This window comes from Erythranthe guttata, chromosome 14 (assembly GCF_056151865.1).
Source record: "Erythranthe guttata isolate IM_541 chromosome 14, IM_541, whole genome shotgun sequence".
Lineage (NCBI taxonomy): Eukaryota > Viridiplantae > Streptophyta > Magnoliopsida > Lamiales > Phrymaceae > Erythranthe > Erythranthe guttata.
The window spans coordinates 7,410,400-7,432,810 of record NC_142546.1 but is presented as its reverse complement, the minus strand read 5'-3'; the positions used below and the strand labels follow the sequence as shown (position 1 = coordinate 7,432,810).

General features: G+C 31.6%; 1 protein-coding gene across 2 annotated transcripts; it reads right to left on the bottom strand.

Annotated features, from left to right (window-relative positions):
- Positions 1-83: 83 nt before the first annotated feature.
- LOC105960148 (BRASSINOSTEROID INSENSITIVE 1-associated receptor kinase 1) lies at positions 84-20,806 on the bottom strand. Of its 2 annotated transcripts, none has more exons than XM_088814169.1 (11): positions 20,329-20,806; positions 19,797-19,929; positions 19,631-19,702; positions 19,298-19,441; positions 19,137-19,208; positions 18,983-19,054; positions 18,768-18,847; positions 2,813-2,944; positions 1,887-2,228; positions 1,361-1,755; positions 84-709 (listed from the first exon to the last, which is right to left on the bottom strand). In XM_088814169.1, exons 1-11 carry the CDS (start codon positions 20,423-20,425, stop codon positions 392-394), a joined length of 1,857 nt encoding a protein of 618 aa, XP_088670295.1. In that variant the 5' UTR covers positions 20,426-20,806; the 3' UTR covers positions 84-391. The 2 variants fall into 2 exon arrangements, with proteins under 2 accessions (XP_088670295.1, XP_012839772.1); XM_012984318.2 differs by lacking the exons at positions 18,768-18,847; positions 18,983-19,054; positions 19,137-19,208; ... (2 more) ...; positions 19,797-19,929; positions 20,329-20,806 and adding exons at positions 3,486-3,565; positions 3,712-3,783; positions 3,882-3,953; ... (2 more) ...; positions 4,541-4,673; positions 5,103-5,704.
- Positions 20,807-22,411: the final 1,605 nt, after the last annotated feature.

The window sequence follows — 22,411 nt, the reverse complement described above, 5'->3', positions numbered from 1 at the left end:
AAGAGGGTTTTTTCGTAATTTGAGGATGCCGTAACTTGCCCGTCTTTTTATCTTCCCTGAGGCTACATTTTGTAACTTAAAAATACAATAAAAATCCTGAATATTATTATTCAACAATATTGGGCAATTCCAATACATAAAAAAATAAGTAGATTACATTGGTGCTTTTACATAGCTAATCCTGCACCTTAAAATACAACTGGTATGGCCTATTGAAATGTCTACACATTCTTAAAATTATCAAAATTCTGAGAAACAATACAACAGCCGGAAAATCGACAAAATATGGAGAGAAAAAAAATTAAAAAAGAAAAAGAAAACACATATACAAACCTGAAAAAAGAAAAAGAAAAAAAGATAGAACAATAAAATACAGAAAGCCCTCGAGTTTTCATCTGGGGCCCGACAGTTCGTCGGGCCGAATGTTAGAAGTGGAATCCGCAATTATCCAATCAGTGCTAGGATGATGAGTGTAACTGAATTCTTGTCTGAACATTTCTTCCTTCTGCCACTCGTCCCACCTTTCGGCCAATCCATCTCCTTCGAGCATTCTGACGACTTCTGACATCTTAGGACGTTCGGTCGGTGAGCCCTGTGTGCAGAGTAGAGCTACTTGGATGAGCTGCTCCACCTCTTCGTCGATGTAATTACCTTGAAGATCTGCGTCAACTAACGTTTCCAACTTTTTCTCCTTTAGAAGTCCCTTCACCTGCGATTATAATAGTTGTATGTATGGATTAAAATTAAATCAAGATTCGAGATCGATCTGTTAAAAGCTTGTTGGAGTTCTATTTATTGCCCAACGAACCAAGTTTGACGGCATTTTTTTGTTTGATAACTCGATTAGGATGTAAATGATGATAGAATGCGTGTACTAGAATAAATTAGGCTCTGTTTGGTTCGCGGATTTTGAAATGAGGAAAATGAAAATGCAAAAGTAAATGAAAACAAATAATTTGAAAATGTGAAATACTTCCATAATTGAGAGTTTTACGGGACGAAGGGGAATTGGAATTGAAGAAGATAAAAATATGCTCGCGCTTTACATGTAGTTTTTCTCACTTCTTTCGTTTTAGTCGCAAAATATTTTCACCATAATATTTCCAAACAGAGCCTTAAACTACTTCAAAACCAGGTTCAAAAACAATTTCTAAAAGCTCGATAAAATTCCAAACAAATTTAAAGAGATATGTGTTCGACTCTACTCTAATCATTCATATCTCTACACAGTAGAGCCATGATTATGACTTCGTGTAGCTAAATGAACATAATTTAACAAGATATAAGAAGCTTCTAGATAACGAACAAAACTTTAAAAAGTACGAAAAAAAGCATATAAGTGAAGCAAAGTGGAGCTCACCCAGTCGAGCAACATGACATCATCATCGTTAGCAAGCCGAGCGAGATCGAAAGCTCTCTGCCCAGTGATAAGCTCAAGAAGCATCACTCCATAACCGAAAACATCGGTTTTCTCCGACGATTTTCCAGTCGAGAGATACTCAGGAGCTATATGACCAATTGTTCCTCGTACGGCTGTAGTAACATGTGTATCTTTGTAGTCCATTAGTTTGGCCAATCCAAAATCGCCGACAACTGCTTCGAAATCCTCGTCCAATAATATATTAGCAGCTTTAACATCACGATGGATAATTTTAGGGTCACAGTGGTCGTGCAAATAAGCAAGCCCTCTAGCGGACCCCAGCGCTATCCGTTTTCGTATCGGCCAATCAAGTGGCGGCTGTGATTCCGGCCTATCTGAGATCATGAATAAAAAAAAATCAATAACAATAATTATAATAATGTTAAATACAGGTCGAGCTCTAGCTGACAACTGCATGCAATCTTGCATATTAGATAAGCGAATTTATTATATATATCTCACTTACCTCTCAAGCAAGAAGCAACACTTCCATTAGCCATATAAGGATAAACGAGCACCCTTTCAGTGGGAGTCATACAAAAGCCTCGTAAACGAAGCAAATTCCGATGCACAGCCATACTTATCATTTCTACTTCCGTTTGGAACTGAAGCTCACCGCCTTGAGTCCGCTCTTCTTTCAGTCTTTTAACCGCCACTAGTGTACCATCGGCCAATCGGCCTTTATACACCTTACCAAAACCACCTCTGCCAAGAATATTTTTGTTGCTAAAATTATCCGATGCAACTTGGAGTTCGCGTAGAGAGAATCTTTTAAGCTGTCCTAAATGTACTTCTGGATCCTCCTCAGCTGCAATTAATTTTTCAACGAAATAATAATAATAAGTAAATAATAATAAGCTGTCCAAAGCCTGTTTTTCTTTTCGTTAATATTTGAATCTTTTGACCAATAAACTTTTATAAGATTAAATCAACAAATTTGTTGTTAAAATATCGGGATTTTTTCATCATATAGGTGAATATTAGATTTTAAAAAGTTATGATTAATATATCAAATTAGTTTTTTTTTTAAATTAAATTTAAATTAGATTAAGTAAAACTAGTTGAATTAAAAAATACTAGTGTATAGAATTTTTTTTTTAAAACTAATGAAATTTAAAAAGTTAATTCTTGTATAATTAGTTAAGATTAAAAATATCATTTAAAAAAATGGACCTTTAACCTATTTCTAACCCCAAATAACCTCTTAATTCTTTCGTTAGTCATAAATGGTCAACTAGATTGGACTAAAAGTGTTACAAATTGGTAAATCGAGAGTGAAATTAGTTCACCTCGGAACATGGGGGACGGAAAGTGAAATTCACGTAAAGTTGAGGGACCAAAAAAGTAGTTCTCCTGACATATGATGATATTTTTAGTTAATTATTTACTAACCAGGAACGTCGAAGAAATGATCTTGTGGCTTCTTTCTTCGATACCAAGCAAGAGCGATTGCAGGGGCAGCAAATAGAAGTGCGGCCCCCGCAGCTACCCCTCCTGCAATTGCTCCAGTAGCACTGTTTCCAACTGCAACGGAAATTTAATTTTGTAAGCATGCACTGCTTGTTTATGTTGGATACATTTCATTAATTAATTTAGAAATCTTGAGGATAAATCGAGATATCTTATATGGGAGTTAGGCGGTGTTTGCAAAAACTTTTTAAAAAACGGAAGTTGGTGATTATGAGTTAAGTTATTTATAAGTGCTTATTTTAAAATTTTGGGGGTGTTTGCAAACTCCATGAAAAAACAACTTTAAGCAACTTATTCTAATAGAAGTTGCTCCAGGGGTGCTTTTTATATTTTAGCTTAAAACAGCTAATTTTAAGAGAGGTGGAAGCAAAAGCTGGTATTGCAAACACTTCAAAAGTGATTCTGAGCCAAAAAAAAAAAAAGCTCATAATCACTTTTCAAAATCTTATTAGCCACGGGGAGCGGAGCTGTAGTCCAGTTCATACAGATTTCCTCAACAGTCATTCGTATTAAATTTATTAAACCAAACAACCAAATTTAAATTTTCGAACAAAAACGAAGAAAGACAAAACTCCGGAAAGTAATAGACACAAACCTTGAGAAGGAGATGGAGTTGTCGGTGAAATGGGAGGTGGTGGTGATACTGGAAGAGCTTCCAAAGGATTATTCGCAAAACTGAAAAAACACAGAAATTCATTAGCAGATTAAAAATACACACACACACAAACACACAAACACACACAGAGAGATACGTATATATACGAATAAATGATCTCCCATGCAATTATACATAAAAATAAGAAAAAATAATTACATTAAACCTGATAGGAGTGAAAAGCTGAAACGATCCAGTAACAGGAATAGGTCCCGTGAGCTGATTATTTGACAGATCACTGCATATATTAAACATGTAAATTAATATCGGCACACAAAAAAGACGAAAGAAAATCAAAATCACTAGAAAAATATGATTTATCAAATTCATTCTTACAGGACTTGAAGGGTATTGATGGTTGTCAGAGTCAGGGGAATTCGTCCACTCAACGTGTTATTATTAAGCCGCCTACATAGTTCAAGAATCATTGTTTTATAGTAAAATAAATAAATAGGAAAATACAGTATTAGAGAAAGTTGTTAAAATAGAAACCCGTACAAGAAACGTAATTTTTGAAGCCTGCCCAATGTGTCGGGGATCGGACCGCTTAGGTTGTTCAGATAAAGATCCAAACTAACCAAGCTGGTCAAGTTTCCGAGTTCGTTCGGAATTCTTCCACTAATATTATTACTGTAAAGTTCCCTGCCAAAAGAGACGGAAAAAACGAGAAGGTAATAAATTTGAATCAAGAACGATATATATGAAAAGCACTTGAACAAAGCCGTACCGATACAATCAAGAAACACGGTATACAAATTGAAACGAAAACGATCGTCAACTTATATGAACATAGAAACGTACAACAAAATACATAAATATAGCACGACTTACAAGTACTGTAAATTCGTGAGTTGACCGAGCTGCGAAACGAGTTGACCAGACAAATTTGCATTTCCTAGATCACTGTGTAATAACAGTTCACATATAAATATATATATTCCCATAATCTGATAATACTTACAATACAGAGAGATAGAGATGAAAACGAGGCTTACACTCGAGTAACACTATTGTCATTGTTGCATGTAACATGAAACCACGTGCAGGGATTGACAAGTGTCGGATCCCAACTCTGTAGGACACTATTCGGATCGGCCAAATTGGTCTTTAATGCATTCAACGCGTCGCCTAGCACAAAGTACACACATATAAAATTTGTTATTACACTAAACTCCAATTTTTCAGACACTAGTTAAACTAACAATTTTCGTATATATTTTTTCACCGTTATACATACCGTTTTTCAACTTTCAGCTCAAAACAAAAAGCAAAATTAAAAAAAAAAAGAATTATATATAAAAACACTGTTCATGGTTGAGAGTTACTACAAGATATGCTTCAATTGCAATCATCAATTCAATTGATAAAGGCCACACATTCATTAAACAATCCCTAATCTTGAATTAACCTAGAAATTGACCAAAAAACTGAACTCAGCTGAAGTCAACGTGCAAATTCATTACAATAAAATTAACCAAACCGAGAAATCGAAAGAAAAAAAAGAAGAATAATAATAATAAATTATAAAACAATTAATTGAACAAGAAACAAACACACCTTCAGCATTTGCAGAAACCCTAAACAATCTCGCAAACACAATAATCAAACATAGAAAACCGGAGTGGAAGATCGTGGCCTTTGACCACCGATCCATGATAAACTTTTTGACCCGCCCCAAACACAAATTCAGCTAAAAACCCGGATTCTCCATCAAAATCCAGCCCTAATTTCCCAGATTCCAGGCCCGAATCAAACCACCCAGACTTGTTAGTACGTAGTCAACACGAACCAGTAAAAAAAAAAATATTTTTTTAAAAAAAAAAAATCGTAGAAGAATATCGCAATTTGATGATGCAAGAACTTCAAATCAGAAGCAGAGAAAAACAAAAATAAAAATAAAAAAGATGAACAGAAGAAACAAAAAGCAGCGAAATCAATTTGAGTAGATTTATTGGGGGAATGGAAGTAAGCAGCTGGAAAGAGAAGAAGAATTATGGAAGAGGGCTTTTCTTTTTTCTTTTTTAAGTTTTTTTAATATTTAATTTTATTTTTGTCAGTAAATTAATATTTGTGAATTGGGAATGGAAATTTGTTACAGAGGGGTAGAGAGAGAAAGAGGATGGGTTGACTCTGGTCAAAGTTTTTGTCTTTCTCTTTCTAAATCTATATATACACATTTATTATATATAGATATAAATATTGTACTTTTTCATTACACTGTCTGCATTAATATTTAGCTGTTTTGGGCATATTTAACATGTACTTTAAAACAATTTATACCCCTTGTCTTAATATCATTATTTTCAAATACGCTTGTAATTTCAAATATAATCTGGTCGAATCATCGGACTTCGGTTAGGCCTGACTGAATTATCGGTCCTAGTTGTAGGGGTGGAAAATGGAACAAAATTTTCCGATTCCGATAAAAGAAAATAATCTGGAAGATTTTTTTTCATTTTAAATTTCGAAAATTCCGATTTTTCAAGATTTTCAAACTTTTTCGGATCGTAATTGGATTATATATGAGACTTGAGATTGAAATTTTTCATCCAATTTTAATTTTTTGAAAACTCAATTTTTATTCCCAAAAAATTACAATTATAATATATATATATATATATATATATATATATATATATATATATATATATATATATATATTATCATTGGTGAACGAAAATTCGAATTTCTGCCTGGAACAACTTTTTTTATTCCGATTTCTGAATCCGATTTCCGTTTTTAGATATTAGAGCGACATTGAAATTAGTTTTTTATTTAAAAAATTAGTATTTTTCAAAAAACTTTAATTCTTCCCCCAAAAAAATTGTGTTCGGAATTTCAACTTTTTTTAACATGTATATTTTACTAGTATTGGATAAATATTTAAAAAAGAATTCAGAGAAAAAAAAAAGTATATTTAAAAAGGGTAAATTACAAATACCCCCCTGAGGTATGGTCAAATTACAAAAACCCCCCTCTTGTTTGGATAATTACATCTACCCCCCTCAACTATGATTTTTTCTTACACCTCCACCCTTATGGAGCCAAATTCAACACAATCATCTAGATTCCTTGAAATTTGCTCTAGTTTGTACTCGTTTTGTGTAAAAATACAGTTTCCGATGCACCAAAAACTGATATATACAAGCTAAAAATCACATATTATGATCATCTTGCTTCGTAATGTAGAGTTTGAATGAGATAAAATGGGTACAAAAGTGATAATATTCCATATAATCTCGAAGATTTCACTAAATTTGAGGAGTTGAGGGGGTGGTTGTAATTATCCAAACAAGAGGGGTATTTTTGTAATTTGACAATACCTCAGGGGGTGTTTGTAATTTACCCATTTAAAAATAATAAATGTATTAAAAAAAATAATAATAAATGATTGTACAACCACAAATACCAAGAAGGTTATAAAATCTGGTCAAAGTGTGAATGGGGCCCACAACGCAGCCGCCAAATAAGAAAGGAATGACACCGGATGGTGAAAGCTATTTTACATTTTTACCCTTTTGTTATTTACTAATTCTTTGAATTCCGTAATTCATCAAATTATATTTATTATTTATCGAATAATTTTGCACTAATAATTTTTCTACATAGTTCTATTTTATTTTATTTTGATAAATAAAAACATTATACATATTTCTGCTTGGTGACTGGATTTTTTCATCCACATGTATTTTCTAGCGATACATTTGTTATGGTAGCGATATATTAGGTTTAAATTCGTCGTTTGCTTTATCTTTGCGTTTTTGTGCTGATATGATAGGAACACAGTTCGTTTGTGTATGTTTTAGTCCGTTTCTTTGGATTTTTCTAAATTGTTCTGTGTTGTCGATACAGATTACGCCGATATTAATGCTAGGTTTTGAAAAATCGCCCAATTTTTTTAACACGAAGCACAACAATATTAAAATTATCAAACCACTTAATTTTTTTATCACAATTTTTCTTCCGAGAACAATTTCGTGGCAAAGACCACAACAATATAGAGCAAAACCGCAAGAATATGAAGTGAAATCATATAAAAAGATCTTGTAGATTGTTCGATGTTGGTTTCTAAAAGGAGAGAAAAAGTTGGGGAAGAGAGAAAATGGAGAAATAAAAAAGGCGTTTGATCTTTAAATCGAAGGTGGCTTGCAGCGTACCATGATAGTTATTTTGGTCCGATCACTAATGTTGGAATGCTTAGTGAACTATTAGTAAAATGCAATAAATGATTTTTGCCTTATTTGAAAGAAAATTGGTAGAGAGGTGTATAGCAATTTGTCTCTATATAAAAGTATTATTTTAGAGAATTGGGAATTATTATTTTTGAAATTTTAAATTATGATGTCCAAGAATTTTTGGCTTATGTTTTACTCAATAAAAGTTGGGTAAGATTTTCAAAGATCTATAATTAGTTAATCAAATATAACGGCTATAACAATATGACACGTCGTTTTATGAGTCAATTGAATTATAAAGTAACCAAACATCATTTTCTTTAAGAAGCTACTTTTATCAATTCAAAAGGTAATTATGGTTATTGGTAGGTACATTTATTTTTGTTAAGATTGCTTTCAAAAAAAAAAACAAAAATTAACATTATAGTTCAATTGAAAATTGTGATCATAAAATTTGGATAAAATGAATATAGGTAAATTACAGCTACCTCTGGAGTAATTCTAAATTACGAAAAACTCCTTATGTTTGGATAATTACAATTACCGATATAATTATTAAAATATAAATTGCAGACATATTCTTGAAATTTGATTTATTAAAAAAAAATATAAAAATCATAAATAACCACTTAAATTTATCTTGCAAATTGAACTTACATTTGTATGGCCATAAAACTATTAGATTAATGCCCATTGGGCTTATAATGGACATGATAAAGCCCAATTATACCCTTTCCGTTTCAGGCTTTTATCCTCCATGAATTGTTGATCCAAAGTCCAAACAAATACTAAATATCACATAATTAATAATTAAATTTGACGAACTTGACCAATGTTGACCGATTATTTTATTCTTTATGATAAAATCAAATCGGACCAGTCATCAATTTTTTTTTATTGAAATAGTTGAATGATTTATTTTGTGCAATATGGGGTGATGCGTATTGAATATGTTGGTTGGTGAAGATTGACAAAGAATTAATTTCATGCACTTGTTAGAAAACAATATATAGTTCGGTTATTTAAAAAAAAAATTACATCTCAACGTAAAGGCTTTTCACAGCGTAGGATAATAGTACGGGTTTCTTCTATCAGGTTATAAATAAAAATTGACGTTTAAAGAGAAGTGTTAAAAAGATCTCGAGAGGGGTTGATCCACCCGTCTGAAGGGATTTCAATATTGGAAATTAGGTTCAAGAGTGCGGATGTATGAAATGCTGTAAAGATCAACAAGTTCGAGTTGTGTGCAAGAACGACGTATAATAAAAATAGAGAAACTTTAGTGTTTTTATTAAGTTCAAGTATCGTAAACTTTGATCTAAACTAGTGAAATCTTGTTTACAAGTCATCGTGAATGTATCTCATATATGTATCCAAACCACCTTAAATATCGTATGTCTTTTATTATACCTTCACAAGTCAGATTTCATAGCAACATTGTAAATATTGTTGCCACATATAGTAATTATCGTAACAATTAATCTTTCTCAGCCGAACGAATAATTTTTTATAGGCATATAAATCAACGCAGGGTAAATTACGACCACTTCTCTAAGGTAATGTCAAATTACGAAAAAACTTCTCATGTTTGTGTAATTACAACCACCTCCACAACTATGAATCTCTTTAGTCGTCCACCACTGCGGTGTCAAATTTAGTGAAATTTTGTAGACTATGCAGGACATTATCCAGTTTGTTCCCGTTTGACCCCATTCACAATGTCGGATTGTGGTGCATAAGAAACTGTATTGCACAAAGCGATAATAAACTAAAAGATTATGTTGAATCTAACACCATACGAGTGAACATGTAAGAAATTTCATATATAGTTAAGAGATTGGTTGTAATTATTCAAACACGAGAACTTTTCGTAATTTAACCTTACCGCGGGAGTGTAGCCGTAATTTACCCATCAACATAATATATCATTATATCACAAATAAAAAAAAAACACTCATAAATGGTGTGTCCTTTGCGTGCATCTTATTAATGCATAATTTTGTACGAAAAATACTTCATGAATAAATGCATGACCACAATAATCAATATTCAATAGTACGTGACACGTGAAACCAACAAAATTATTATGTCACCTTTCATTCCAAGTTAGATAACGTAAATCTCAATATCCAATCATATTTAATAATTTATGTTCCCCCAAAAAGAAAAGTCCAATATATTATATTATATATAATACACATACAAATATATTTATAAAAAATACTAAATTTATGAGTTAATTATATTTTTTTTAGAAACAAGACAAGCGTATTGATACCAAGTACAAAACAAATTATTAAGAATATTGTTTTATGTGTTGGAGAGAATTAAAGAATATTAAGATTGACCGAAAAATTGGACCTATTTGAACATGACCAATCACATTCCGTGACCTTCACTTTGACAATCGATATTTACGAGTAATTATATGTTATATCTGATTATTTAGACTGAATGAATTTCAACTGTTGATGTACATCTAATCACCCACACTTATATGTATGTGTGGTTAGTGGGTGATTATTACTTAGATATACGGTTGATATCCACCCGGTGTAAGATATAACTCCCCGATGTTTATTGGCGTTTTGATTGTGCGAATTTCTTATTTCAAACAATTTGTTTTTTTGGGTGGGGGGTAAAATGGTAAATTCAATTCAATGATTTATTTACTAGATCTACATTGTTTCCATTGTTGGAGGGGACCACTATCATTTTCTTTGGTACTTCTTGATAGTGTGGCTTGTTGTTTCTTTCCCTAATGTCAATATCAAACTTTATTATTGCATCAAGAACAAGAAGTGATTTTATGATATTAGAAACTTTGTTATCAATCAATTAATTAATTAAATGATTAGATAATAATTAATCTATGAAATATTTTCAATGCAATAAATATACATTTAATCATTTTCTAATGAGAGGAAAATTTGGAGATTTCTAGTTCACTCTATTATGAAATCCTGATTCTGCTGCTGAATACGCGTAAACGTATTCGTAAAATAAGGACATATTCATATTGATATAACGTAGAAGAAAATTGTGATGTATAAATGTTTGTTAGCCAATCTCAATTTCGAAATAAAGCAATGTTTACCTTGAGAATGTTATATTTCTTGTATGATTTGTTTGATATATAACAATTTGAATTTTTACCGTAGTGAGATAAATAAAATTTGGATAAATAATATTATCCAAATAAGTAAGTGCTGTCCGCTTGAAGCTCATCATACTTAATTATTATACTACTCAAAAAAAAAAAAAAAAAAAAAAAAAGAGAGAATATAAAATATATGTAGGGTACTAGAGTGAATATTGTTATATAAATAAATATAGTGGTGTTGGGTGGACAAATCGGATTGGATTTCGCACTTTCTCAAAATTTTCAATTTTTTTTTGTTCAAAAGTAAAAAATTAATTCCAATTTCTATAAAACAAAATGGAATACTCGAAAATCAAAATTTCGATAATTAAGACGAAAAAATTTGTTCAAAAATTGAAAACTTTAGAATAGGAATCTGCGGAATTAGAAAGTCATCTAAAATACGAGACACATAATAATACAAGGGGCTTTAAGATATGCATCCCTAGTGGGAAAACTTATTAGATGATACACCCAAGCTTATAAAAACATTAGCATGACATCCTTTTGTAAAAAAGTGACTATAGTACCCTTACGGTCACATTAACGCCGTTTGTTTTACAATTTTGGAAAAATAAAATTAAATCCCATCAATTCAGCCATCAGTTATCTCTGAGATTTTATTTCCCCAAATCTCACATTAACCGTATCATAATCCAACCCACTATCCCCCCAGTTCGCCCCATCTTCGGCAGATTAGGGTTTTTTTTCCTTTCGTTCTCATCTGCAAATCAACGGCGAGCAACATCATAGAATCCAAAAAAAAAGGTTTTTTTTTCCTTTCATTCTCATCTGCAAATCGACGGCGAGCAACATCATAGAATCCAAAAAAAAAAAAAACAAATTGTCGGTGCCATTAACGTCTACGGATATCTACATCAAGAATCAGATCAAGTAAGTTTTGATTTTTGTTGATTTTGTTTTGAAATTTTTTATGGGGAATTTACAAAGTCGAATGAACAGGGGAGTTGCTATGAAGCGGCAGCAGGACATAACTGCACTAGACCCTGGTACGATTCAAAGCATGTATATTTTTTTGTTTGTTGTTTTATAATTCTGTGTGTATCTATGGATTCCACCGAAGAAATCTATTGATTCGACCGATTGAAAATATGCGCGTAAATATTTTCGTGACAAAAAATTGCAATCCGTTGTTGGTTAATCGAGAGTCTGTATTCCGCTATGTTTCATGACTTGTGAGTGTCGTCATATATTATGCTGAGGTTTAAATTTGTATGATTGTAGATAGTTGGTGTAAAAAGCCTGTATATTTCTATGATTAACTGTAAAAGCGCAGCTTGATTTCTATGGTAGTCTATGAAATGATATGTGTTTTTATAGTATTCTATAAAAATAACAACTGAAGAAACGTCATTAAAGTTATGTGCAAGAGTGATTCCCTCATGTTGTACTGTCTTTTCTGATGTTTAATTAACATTTGCTATTATATGATGTCTACGTAATTGATAGGATGGCCAATCTTACTTATGTGTAAGTTTGTTGCTAATGAATCGTGTATTTGACTTCTATATACATTTGTAACTATAAATTGATGATGTATTTCTATGGGTGTCTATGATTGGGTATTGTGTTGTCTCTCCTACTTTCTATGGCAGTATGTTGAGTTGATTTGGTACTACAGTAGTCTATGACGTGACAACAGTATAAATTTTGGTACAGTTATTTTGTTGTGATGTTATTTTTTTTTTTTTTTTTCTGCATATCTATGTTATAAACCTATGAAACATATGTTATTATGTGATTCTTTGTTTAACTGATAGCCTGACCTAAGTGGCATATTTAAAGATTATTGCTAATGAATTGTGTATGTTTAATTACATGTATACTAATTGTAGTACTGTGGTATACTATGGATACTGTGATGTTCTATGGTTTTCTGTCAATTGCAATATTCCCAATTTCTTAATATAAAGATACTGACTCCACAATTATATGGGATAGGTACTTTTTAATCTTCACCCAAACATGTAACTTTGATCACAACTAAATATGCTTTGTTATATTCGCAGGAGAAGCCATGAATGTTGCGCGAAAAACGAGAAATAGAAGTGTGTCGCAGAAATAAGAAAAGACATTATAGAACACCTTCTGAATTACAAAATCAATTAGCCATAGAGTAGTCTCATTTATTTTGTCTATTGTACGCAAACGAAAACATTTGTAGAAGTTAGGTTTTTCCGCTCTATTTTGTAGTTGTGTTGAAATATTCGAAACAAGCTGTTGTTTATTGACACAATATCTTATCTATATATGCCTTTTGGAAGGTAGCTTTGTTGATTTTGTATACTTTTGTATATTTGGGTATTGGAATACCATACATTATTGTGCAAATGCAGGTATTCAATGAGACAATGCCGAATCCGTAGTACTCACCATACTATAGTCTTCTTTGGCATACTATGAATTACTACATAAATGTTAGATGAGCTCATTAAATGTCAGTGCACCAAAACAAACTGTATTGTATCGTTCTAATGTGTGGCTATTGATGCAATGCTGTGATGATTAAGATTTTAATAATAACTAAACAGTGCAAATAGATTATCTGTAAAAACCATAAACATGCATCATATTTTTCACAAAAAACAAAACAATTTACAAACGAGAAAGAACAGACAAACTTGAGGAAGAATAAATCGTGCAAGGTGTTGAGATATAACTATTGAAAAAATAAATTTAAAAGGAAAACTAAGTAAACACATAAAAGTGCAACAAAACATACCCCGCCAAAAAAAGTTACAATACCGAGAATGAAACAGTTTTGCTGACCCATAAACCCATGAAATTCAGTTTGCTACATTTGTAGAGTTTTGTTCGTTCGGTGTTTGGAATAGTATGCGTAAGGTTGACTAACCACTTGAGGATAATTGTGTACAGATGGTATTGAATGTAAAAATACGGCCGCATATAATATTGCAACATACTACAGTTTTCTTTGGTATATTATAGATCACTACACAAACTTTAGATATGCGGACTTAGTGATAAAGTGCACCAACACTGGCTGGATTGCACCGTTTCTATCTTATGGTAATTGTTGCAATGCTGTCATTATTGTGATCCAAATATTAACCGTACAATGCAATGAGATTCTATGTAAAAATCATAAACATATATGATATTTTCCGGAAAATGTTTCGTCTGTGCACAAATTTATTGTATAGCAAACTCATTATGGAATTGTTCAAACATAAATCCTTAAAAGTAAAATTAAAACAGAAAAATAATTTAAATCAAAAGAATCCCTGAAAAGTACGAAAACAGTGGGGACAAAAACATAAATCCATGAAAGAAAGAACAAACATTCGTCACAAAAAAAAAATTCAATAATGAAATGACACAGGGCTGCCGAAAACATAAATCCATGAAAAGAAACAAAGAAAATACGAAGTCCTTAGATCAATGCAAACTTGACACATCTAAACAAAAACTCAAACACAAAAATACTGAATAGCCCTTGTGCATGTCTTTTTGTTGTGGGTTCCAACCTGGTTGCAGCGGCTACACCTCATCCTCCTCGCTACGCTCTCACCCCTCGAAGTAATTATTTCCTTCTTTGGTCTACCACGTTTCGGCTGGAACTCAGGTGGACCAATGACAGCCAACGGCGGATCCGTAATAGGCCTAGCAAATGGAAAACCATGTTGTGTATGTACAACTCATTCCATTTACCCCTCACATAACCGACAAGCATGTCGAAATACATATCATCAGACACATTCTTGATGCCAAAAAATTCACCAAACCTCATCACGATCTTAACAGTTGTCGACATTCTGAAAATAATGTGAAAATAAAAATCAAACATAAGTGAATCTGCAAATAAATATATTAATACAATAATTCACGTGAAATCTTTGTTTCACTGTACAGTTAAACTTTCAAATTTATAAGTGGATCTTGTGCGGAAAAAAAAAACAAAAAAAAAAGGTAAGAAAAAAAAAAAAAAAAAAAAACTGAACAGACATCAAACCAACAACGCGCGAAGAACCACAGATATGCGATGAGGAAGAAATACCTTCTTGAGGACGAAGATCAGACAAAGCTCGAATGACTACGCTCAAAGTTTAGCCAATTTGCACTGTGTATTATTATATATGGAATCTTCTTCAATTACGTGCATTATATATTAATGAGATTATATAAAGATACAGTTATATATTATCACGATATAAAGTGATTGATACGTGATCCCTATTTACAAGGGACGTGATTTATTAAAGAGACATAACTCTTTATAACGTCACACAAACGTCCTGTTAAAACTAAGGGTATTATTGGGATATTTAAAAAAAAAAAACCCTTATATCATATATTTTTTGAACTGAGGGATTTAGTTACGAAGAAAATATTGGGCCCGTATCCCACATCTAATAACGTTTCGTATGAGGGACCTCTAGCATATTAACCCATAATACAATTACGTCTGTAAGTGTAAACTTTGGACAAAAGTTGGAAATTTTGAAATTATTTTCAAAAATTGAAATCAAATCGAAAATCAAAATCTTGGTGTCTTGGTGAAGAATTATTCATAGTGTCTTGGTGAAGAATTTTTGTAAATTTAGTATTTAATTTGTTTTATAGTTACTTTGAATTGTTGAGACTTGAAAACATCGTAGTTAATATCGCGGGACAATACAATTTCTATGCAAACGATATAACTCGGCATATGTATTCAATATACTCAAATATCGGTAGATATTGCTCGATATCGTGATATAGTACAATACGGTATTTACAATATTTATTTTGGTGGTTCAGCATTTGGGGAGTTATTGTGCGATTATCAGCACATTTTGGGGTGATTTATGCGATTTTTTCAGTATAGTTGGGATGATTAGTGGAATTTTCAGCACATGGGGGCGAGTTGTATGATTTTCAGCATAGTTTTTTAAATAATAATTATATGTTTTTTCATTTTCATTTTTTATTCTTAATCAAAACAAAGCAATGATTCACAGAAATTTTACAGTTCTCCAAATCAAAACCAACAATGTGTATATGATATTATATCTATTCGCCATAGTCACATGTGTGGATACGTACAGTATTTGTATACCAAATTATTTGTATTTATTTTCTATTTTTTACTATTATTTATTTAATTTTTCATTTGTCAAATTAATGGGAAAAATACAGTTTTCTTCTCTTAAGTTTGCATCGATTTTACATTTGGTCTCCTATCCTATGTTCACAAAAAAACACATTTGATCCTTTATGTTTTAAAAGCTCAACACTTTTAGTCATTTCAGTCAAATTTCCAATAGCACTAACCGAATCAAGCGTGTTCCATTCACTGACGGACTAAGGGTAAATTGATCGGAACGACCAAAAGTGTTAAATTATTGAAATATAAGGGAGCAAATGTGTTTTTCCTAAACATTGATGACCGAATATGAAATCGATGCAAACTTGGGGGATGAAAAATACATTTTCCCCTCAAATTAATATATGCTCATACTATCATACACATTTAGAAAATGATTTCACAAGCAGTAGCAACATGTGAGTAATGAGTTCATCTCACTAGGCCGCATAGTTCTTCAAAAAACAAAAAAAAATAAAAAATAATAAATAAATAACTCCCATGGTCCAAATTCCATTAAAGAGTTTGATGCTTTTAGTAGGGGAAAAATAGAGTTTACACCCCTCAAGTTTAAACCAATTTCACATTTGGTCCTTCGTGTTCACAAAAAAAATACATTTTATCCCTTATATTTAAGAAAATCAACACTTTTAGTTATTTTCGTTAAAACATTCAAAATCAAACGTGTGCCCATCACTGCCTTAACTAACGGACTAACGGTAAATCGACGGGAATGAAATTATTGAAACCTGAGGGACAAAAATATATTTTTTATGAACACGAGGAACAAATGTGAAATTGGTGAAAACTTAGGGCGTAAAAACTGTAATTCTCCTTTTTTAAGTACTCATTAGCCTTTTGGCTTTAGCCCAATTTTATCTCAAATTAGATATTGCATTCAAAACCCTTACATTTATTCTAATTACTAAAAGCTCCCGTTTAATATTAATACCATAAAAAAAAGATTTCAATAACTCCATTTTTTAAGCAAACACCTCTTGAAAAGACTCACCATTTAGAGGTTGTGTCGTTAAAAAATACCATAATGTTTTTTTTTTCTTAATATTAATAATATATGAATATTTTTAATAGTTCAATATAACACAAATAATAAAAAATTATATTTATTTAAATGAAAATAAAAGGCCCGAAAATTCATATACTATGCATGATTCAACTGCCCCGTTTATAAAGCGGGCGCCCGGGCCCGAATGATTAATGGGATAGGGCAAAAAGAAGACAGCTGTGATAAAGCTGAGGTCACGGACCAATCACGAGCCTCTCAAATCCTTCCTCTTATGATTAGAGAGAGACGGTGAAAAAGTTCTGTTCCACTCAGAATTTTATACTTTCTAAATTTGTTGCGGCTTCAACTTTCCCGGCTCGGCTCGGCTCGGCTATTCATCCCACTAAAATATGATTAATGAAATATTTGCGTAATAGAAGTTATTCATTTTTTCCTATTGAAATTATTAAGATAAAATCCAAAAATTTTTGTGCTACATAAAGAGTATTATTAGTATTTCAATCTAAATTATAAAGACTCCCTTTGTTTCGTTTAATGTCATTTAAATATAAATACATTTCAATTATTAAATATTTTTCATTCTTATTTTAGGGAAACACAAATATTATTTGGCAAAATTACTTTTTATGTGAGTTTTTTTTTATCTTCTCTGACTTGGTTTATTAATTAGAATAAGGTTGGACAAAACTAATTTATTCTCTATTGAATTGTTAAACGGCACTTATTATGAATTTTTTTTTCTATTAAAATGACATTTCATAAGAAATTGAAAGAATAACGAGAGAGACTAATTAGAGATGTTCGAATTATGCTCGTCTCTTACTTTTCATCAATAATCGAATTTGAAAATGAAGAAAATAACAACGAAATTTGTTTTTTTTATTAAAAGAAAAAAGGTAGGAAGATGTCATTGGTATCTATATATAAAATACTATTTCTATTCTACATTAGAAGCTCGACAAGTTAATAATATTGCTTAAATACAATTTCTTTCGATCCCAACTCTGTAAAAATGTACTAATTATTAATTCAATAATTTAATATTTCGTTAAATTAATAGAATTTTATTGATCTCGATTTTCGATTGTATTAATTTAGAGGTTTTACTGTATATTTTTTAATTTCATTAATATTTGTTTTTTTTTTCTTACAGTTAAACTTTTATAAATTAATACAATCGAGATCAATAAAATTCTATTAATTTTATGAAATAATTTTATGCGCGTGTTATCATGAACTAGCTGATTAAAGATTAAGTCACATGACAAAATACTAAGACTTGAAAGTGAACAATTGAAAATTTCACAAAATTTTAATAAATTAGCCTATTTTATTTATTTATTATATTTTAGTATAAAAAAGAAAAAGGAAAATTAAATAATATTGGGGAAATTATAGTTTTCATTCCTCAATTTTGCACCGATTTCACATTTGGCCCCCCATGTTCACGAAAAGTACATTTGGTCCCTCATGTTCAAATAATTTAACACTTTTGGTCATTTCCATCAATTTACTAGTAGTCCGTTAGTTAAGGTAGTGATGGACACACGCTTGATTCCGTTATTATTAACGGGAAATTGACGGAAAGGATTAAAATTATTGAATTTTTTAAACATAAGGGACCAAAATGTATTTTTTATCAACGTGGGAACCAAATGTGAAATCGATGTAAACTTGAGGGATGAAATAAATTTATCAAACCAAACCACCAAATTTAAATTTTCAAAAAAAAAAACGGAGGAGAAAACTCCAGAAAGTAATGAACACAAACCTTGAGAAGGAGATGGAGTTGTCGGCGAAATCGGAGGTGGTGGTGATACTGGAAGAGCTTCCAAAGGATTATTTGCAAAACTGAAGGAAAAAAAAAACAGAAATTCATTAGCACATTAAAATATATATATATTACACACACACAGATACGTATACATACGAATAAATGATCTCCCATGCAATACATAAAAATAAGAAAAGTTAATTACATTAAACCTGATAGGAGTGAAAAGCTGAAACGATCCATTAACTGGAATAGGTCCCGTGAGCTGATTATTTGACAGATCACTGCATATATTAAACATGTAAATTAATATCGACACATAAAAAAGAAGAAAAGAAAAATATGATTTATCGAATTAATTCTTACAGGACTTGAAGGGTATTGATGGTTGTCAGAGTTAGGGGAATTCGTCCACTCAACGTGTTATTATTAAGCCGCCTACATAGTTCAAGAATCACTGTTTTATAGTAAAATAAATAAATATAAAAATACAGAATTTAGAATGTTGTTAAAATAGAAACCCGTACAAGAAACGTAATTTTTGAAGCCTGCCCAAGGTGTCGGGGATCGGACCGCTTAGGTTGTTCAGATAAAGATCCAAACTAACCAAGCTGGTCAAGTTTCCAAGTTCGTTCGGAATTCTTCCACTAATATTGTTACTGTGAAGTTCCCTGCCAAAATAGACGGAAAAAACGAGAAGGTAATAAATTTGAATCAAGAATGATATACGTGAAAAGCACTTGAACAAAATCGTATCGATACAATCAAGAAACACGGTATACAAATTGAAATGAAATCGATCGTAAACTTATGTGAACATAGAAACGTACAACGAAATAAGTAAATATAGCACGACTTACAAGTACTGTAAATTCGTGAGCTGACCGAGCTGCGAAACGAGTTGACCAGACAAATTTGCATTTTCCAGATCACTGTGTAATAACAACACAAATAAATATATATACATATTCCCATAATCCGATATTACTTACAATACAGAGAGATGGAGATAAAAACGAGGCTTACACTCGAGTAACAGTATTGTCGTTGTTGCATGTAACATGTAACCACGTGCAGGGATCGGCAAATGTCGGATCCCAACTCTGTAGGACACTATTCGGATCGGCCAAATTGGTCTTCAATGCATTCAACGCGTCGCCTAACACAAAGTACACACATATAAATTTGTTATTACACTAAACTCCAATTTTCAGACACTAGTTAAACTCAACTAGACAACACAAACCAACAATTTTTCGTATATATTTTTCACCGTTATATACATACCATTTTCCCAACTTTCAGCTCGAATCAAAAAAAAAAATTATACATAAAAAACACTGTTCATATGGTTGAGAGTTACTACAAGATATGCTTCAAATGCAATCATCAATCCAATTGATAAAGGCCACATATTCATTAAACAATCCCTAATCTTGAATTAACCTAGAAATTGACCAAACAACTGAACTCAGCTGAAGTCAACGTGCAAAATTCATTACAATAAAATTCACTAAACCGAGAAATCGAAAAAAAAAATAATAATAATCAAACACACCTTCAGCATTTGCAGAAACCCTCAACAATCTCGCAAACGCAATAATTAAAAACAGAAAACACGAGTAGAAGATCGTGGTCTTTGACCACCGATCCATGATAACTTTTTGACCCGCCCCGAACAAAATTCAGCTAATAACCCGGATTCTCCATCAAAATCCAACCCTAAATTCCCAGATTCCAGGCCCGAATCAACCCGCCCAGACTTGTTAGTACGCAGTCAACACGAACCAGTAAATAAAAAATAAAAATAAAAATAAAAAAAATCGGAGAAGAATATCTCAAATTGATTATGTAAGAACTTCAAATCAGAAGCAGAGAAAAACAAAAATAAATAAAAAAGATGAACAGAAGAAACAAAAAGCAGCAGCGAAATCAATTTGAGTAGATATTGGGGGAATGGAAGTAAGCAGCTGGAAAGAGAAGAAGAATTATGGAAGAGGGCTTTTCTTTTTTCTTTTCTTCTTTTTTTAATATTTAATTAATTAAAATTTTTGTCAGTAAATTAATATTTGTGAATAGGGAATGGGGGTTGAAAAATTGAAATAGTTTCACATAGGGGTAGAGAGAGAAAGAGGTTGCGTTGACTCTGGTCAAAGTTTTTGTCTTTCTCTTTCTAAATCTACATACACATTTATTAGATATAGATATAGATGTTGTACTTTTTTTCATTACACTGTCTGCATTAATATTTAGCTGTTTTGGGCATATTTAACATGTACTTTATAACAATTTATACCCCTTGTCTTAATATCATTATTTTTAAAAGGGTAATAATATACGCAGACCAAATTAAACATTCAGGCATTTTTTTACCATGTTTTTTTACTTTTTTACTATAACTATTTACCTTTTGTACTATTCCTACCCAATCCTATAAAATATAAAAAAATTAAATTGTTGTGCTCGTGCAAAAACATGCGAGCATTTCAACAGTGCTCGTGTGAAATCAGACGAGCACTGTTGAAATGCTCGCATGTTTTTGCACGAGCATCTTATAATTCAAAAAATAAATTTATATAAAAAAAAAAAAAATTAAAAATCCTCGTGTAAAAACACGCGAGCGGTTGAAAAGCGTTCGTGTGAAATCACACGAGCCCTTTTCAACCGCTCGTGTGTTTTTACACGAGCAATTAAAAGGAAAAATTAACTTTGGCCTGCTCGTGTGGATTTACACGAGCGCAGTGGATGCGCTCGTGTAAATTCACACGAGCAGGCCAAAGTCCGATTTTTTCCGGTTTTTTTTTCGGATTCGTAATCTACATAACAAGAGGATCGTAAAAACGTAAAAATTATCTCCGATCTGTTGACGATTTGCACGGGCTTTGCGAAAGAAAATCGAAAGGTTGAGAGAGTTTTTGAGTTTTTTCACTTTTTGTTTTTTGAAGAATGGTAAAAAATGTGCCTGACTGTTTAATATGTGCCTGCACAAATCATTTCAGTTTTCAAAAACGCCTGTAATTTCAAATATAATCTGGTCGAATCATCGGACTTCGGTTAGGTCTAGCTGAATTATCAATCGGTCCTAGTTGTAGGGGTAGAAAATAGAACAAAATTTTTTGATTCCGATAAAAAAAGAAAATAATGTGGAAGAATTTTTTTCATTTTAAATTTTGAAAATTCTGATTTTTCAAGATTTTCAAACTTTTTCATATCGTAATTGGATTTATATATGAGACTTGAGATTGAAATTTTTCATCCAATTTTAATTTTCTAAAAACTCAATTTTTTTTCCCAAAAAATTACAATTATAAGATCTATATTATTATTGGTTATTATTGGTGAATGAAAATTCGAATTTCTAATTTCAGTCCATTCCAATAAGGGGACAACTTTTTCTATTCCAATTTCTGAATCCGATTTCCGTTTTTAGATATTAGAGCCACATTGAAATTAGTTTTTTATTTAAAAAAATAAAATTGTTCAAAAAGCTTCAATTCCCCCCCCCCCCCCCCCCCCCCCCCCCCCCCCCCCCCCCCACAAAAATGTGTTCGGAATTTCACCCTTTTTAGCATGTATACTATTTAGAAAATGAATTCAGAAAAAAAAAGTATATTTAGAAATAATAAATGTATTAAAAAATA

Bases quoted from the DNA above. Each gene is read 5' to 3' on its own strand.
- LOC105960148 (XM_088814169.1), bottom strand. From the start codon at position 20,425: ATGGATCGGTGGTCAAAGACCACGATCTTCTACTCGTGTTTTCTGTTT. The intron at 19,055-19,136 runs GTAAGAATTAAT...TAATATATGCAG, and splicing joins ATCAATACCCTTCAAGTCCT to TGATCTGTCAAATAATCAGC. The intron at 1,756-1,886 runs GTAAGTGAGATA...TCATGATCTCAG, and splicing joins TGTTGCTTCTTGCTTGAGAG to ATAGGCCGGAATCACAGCCG.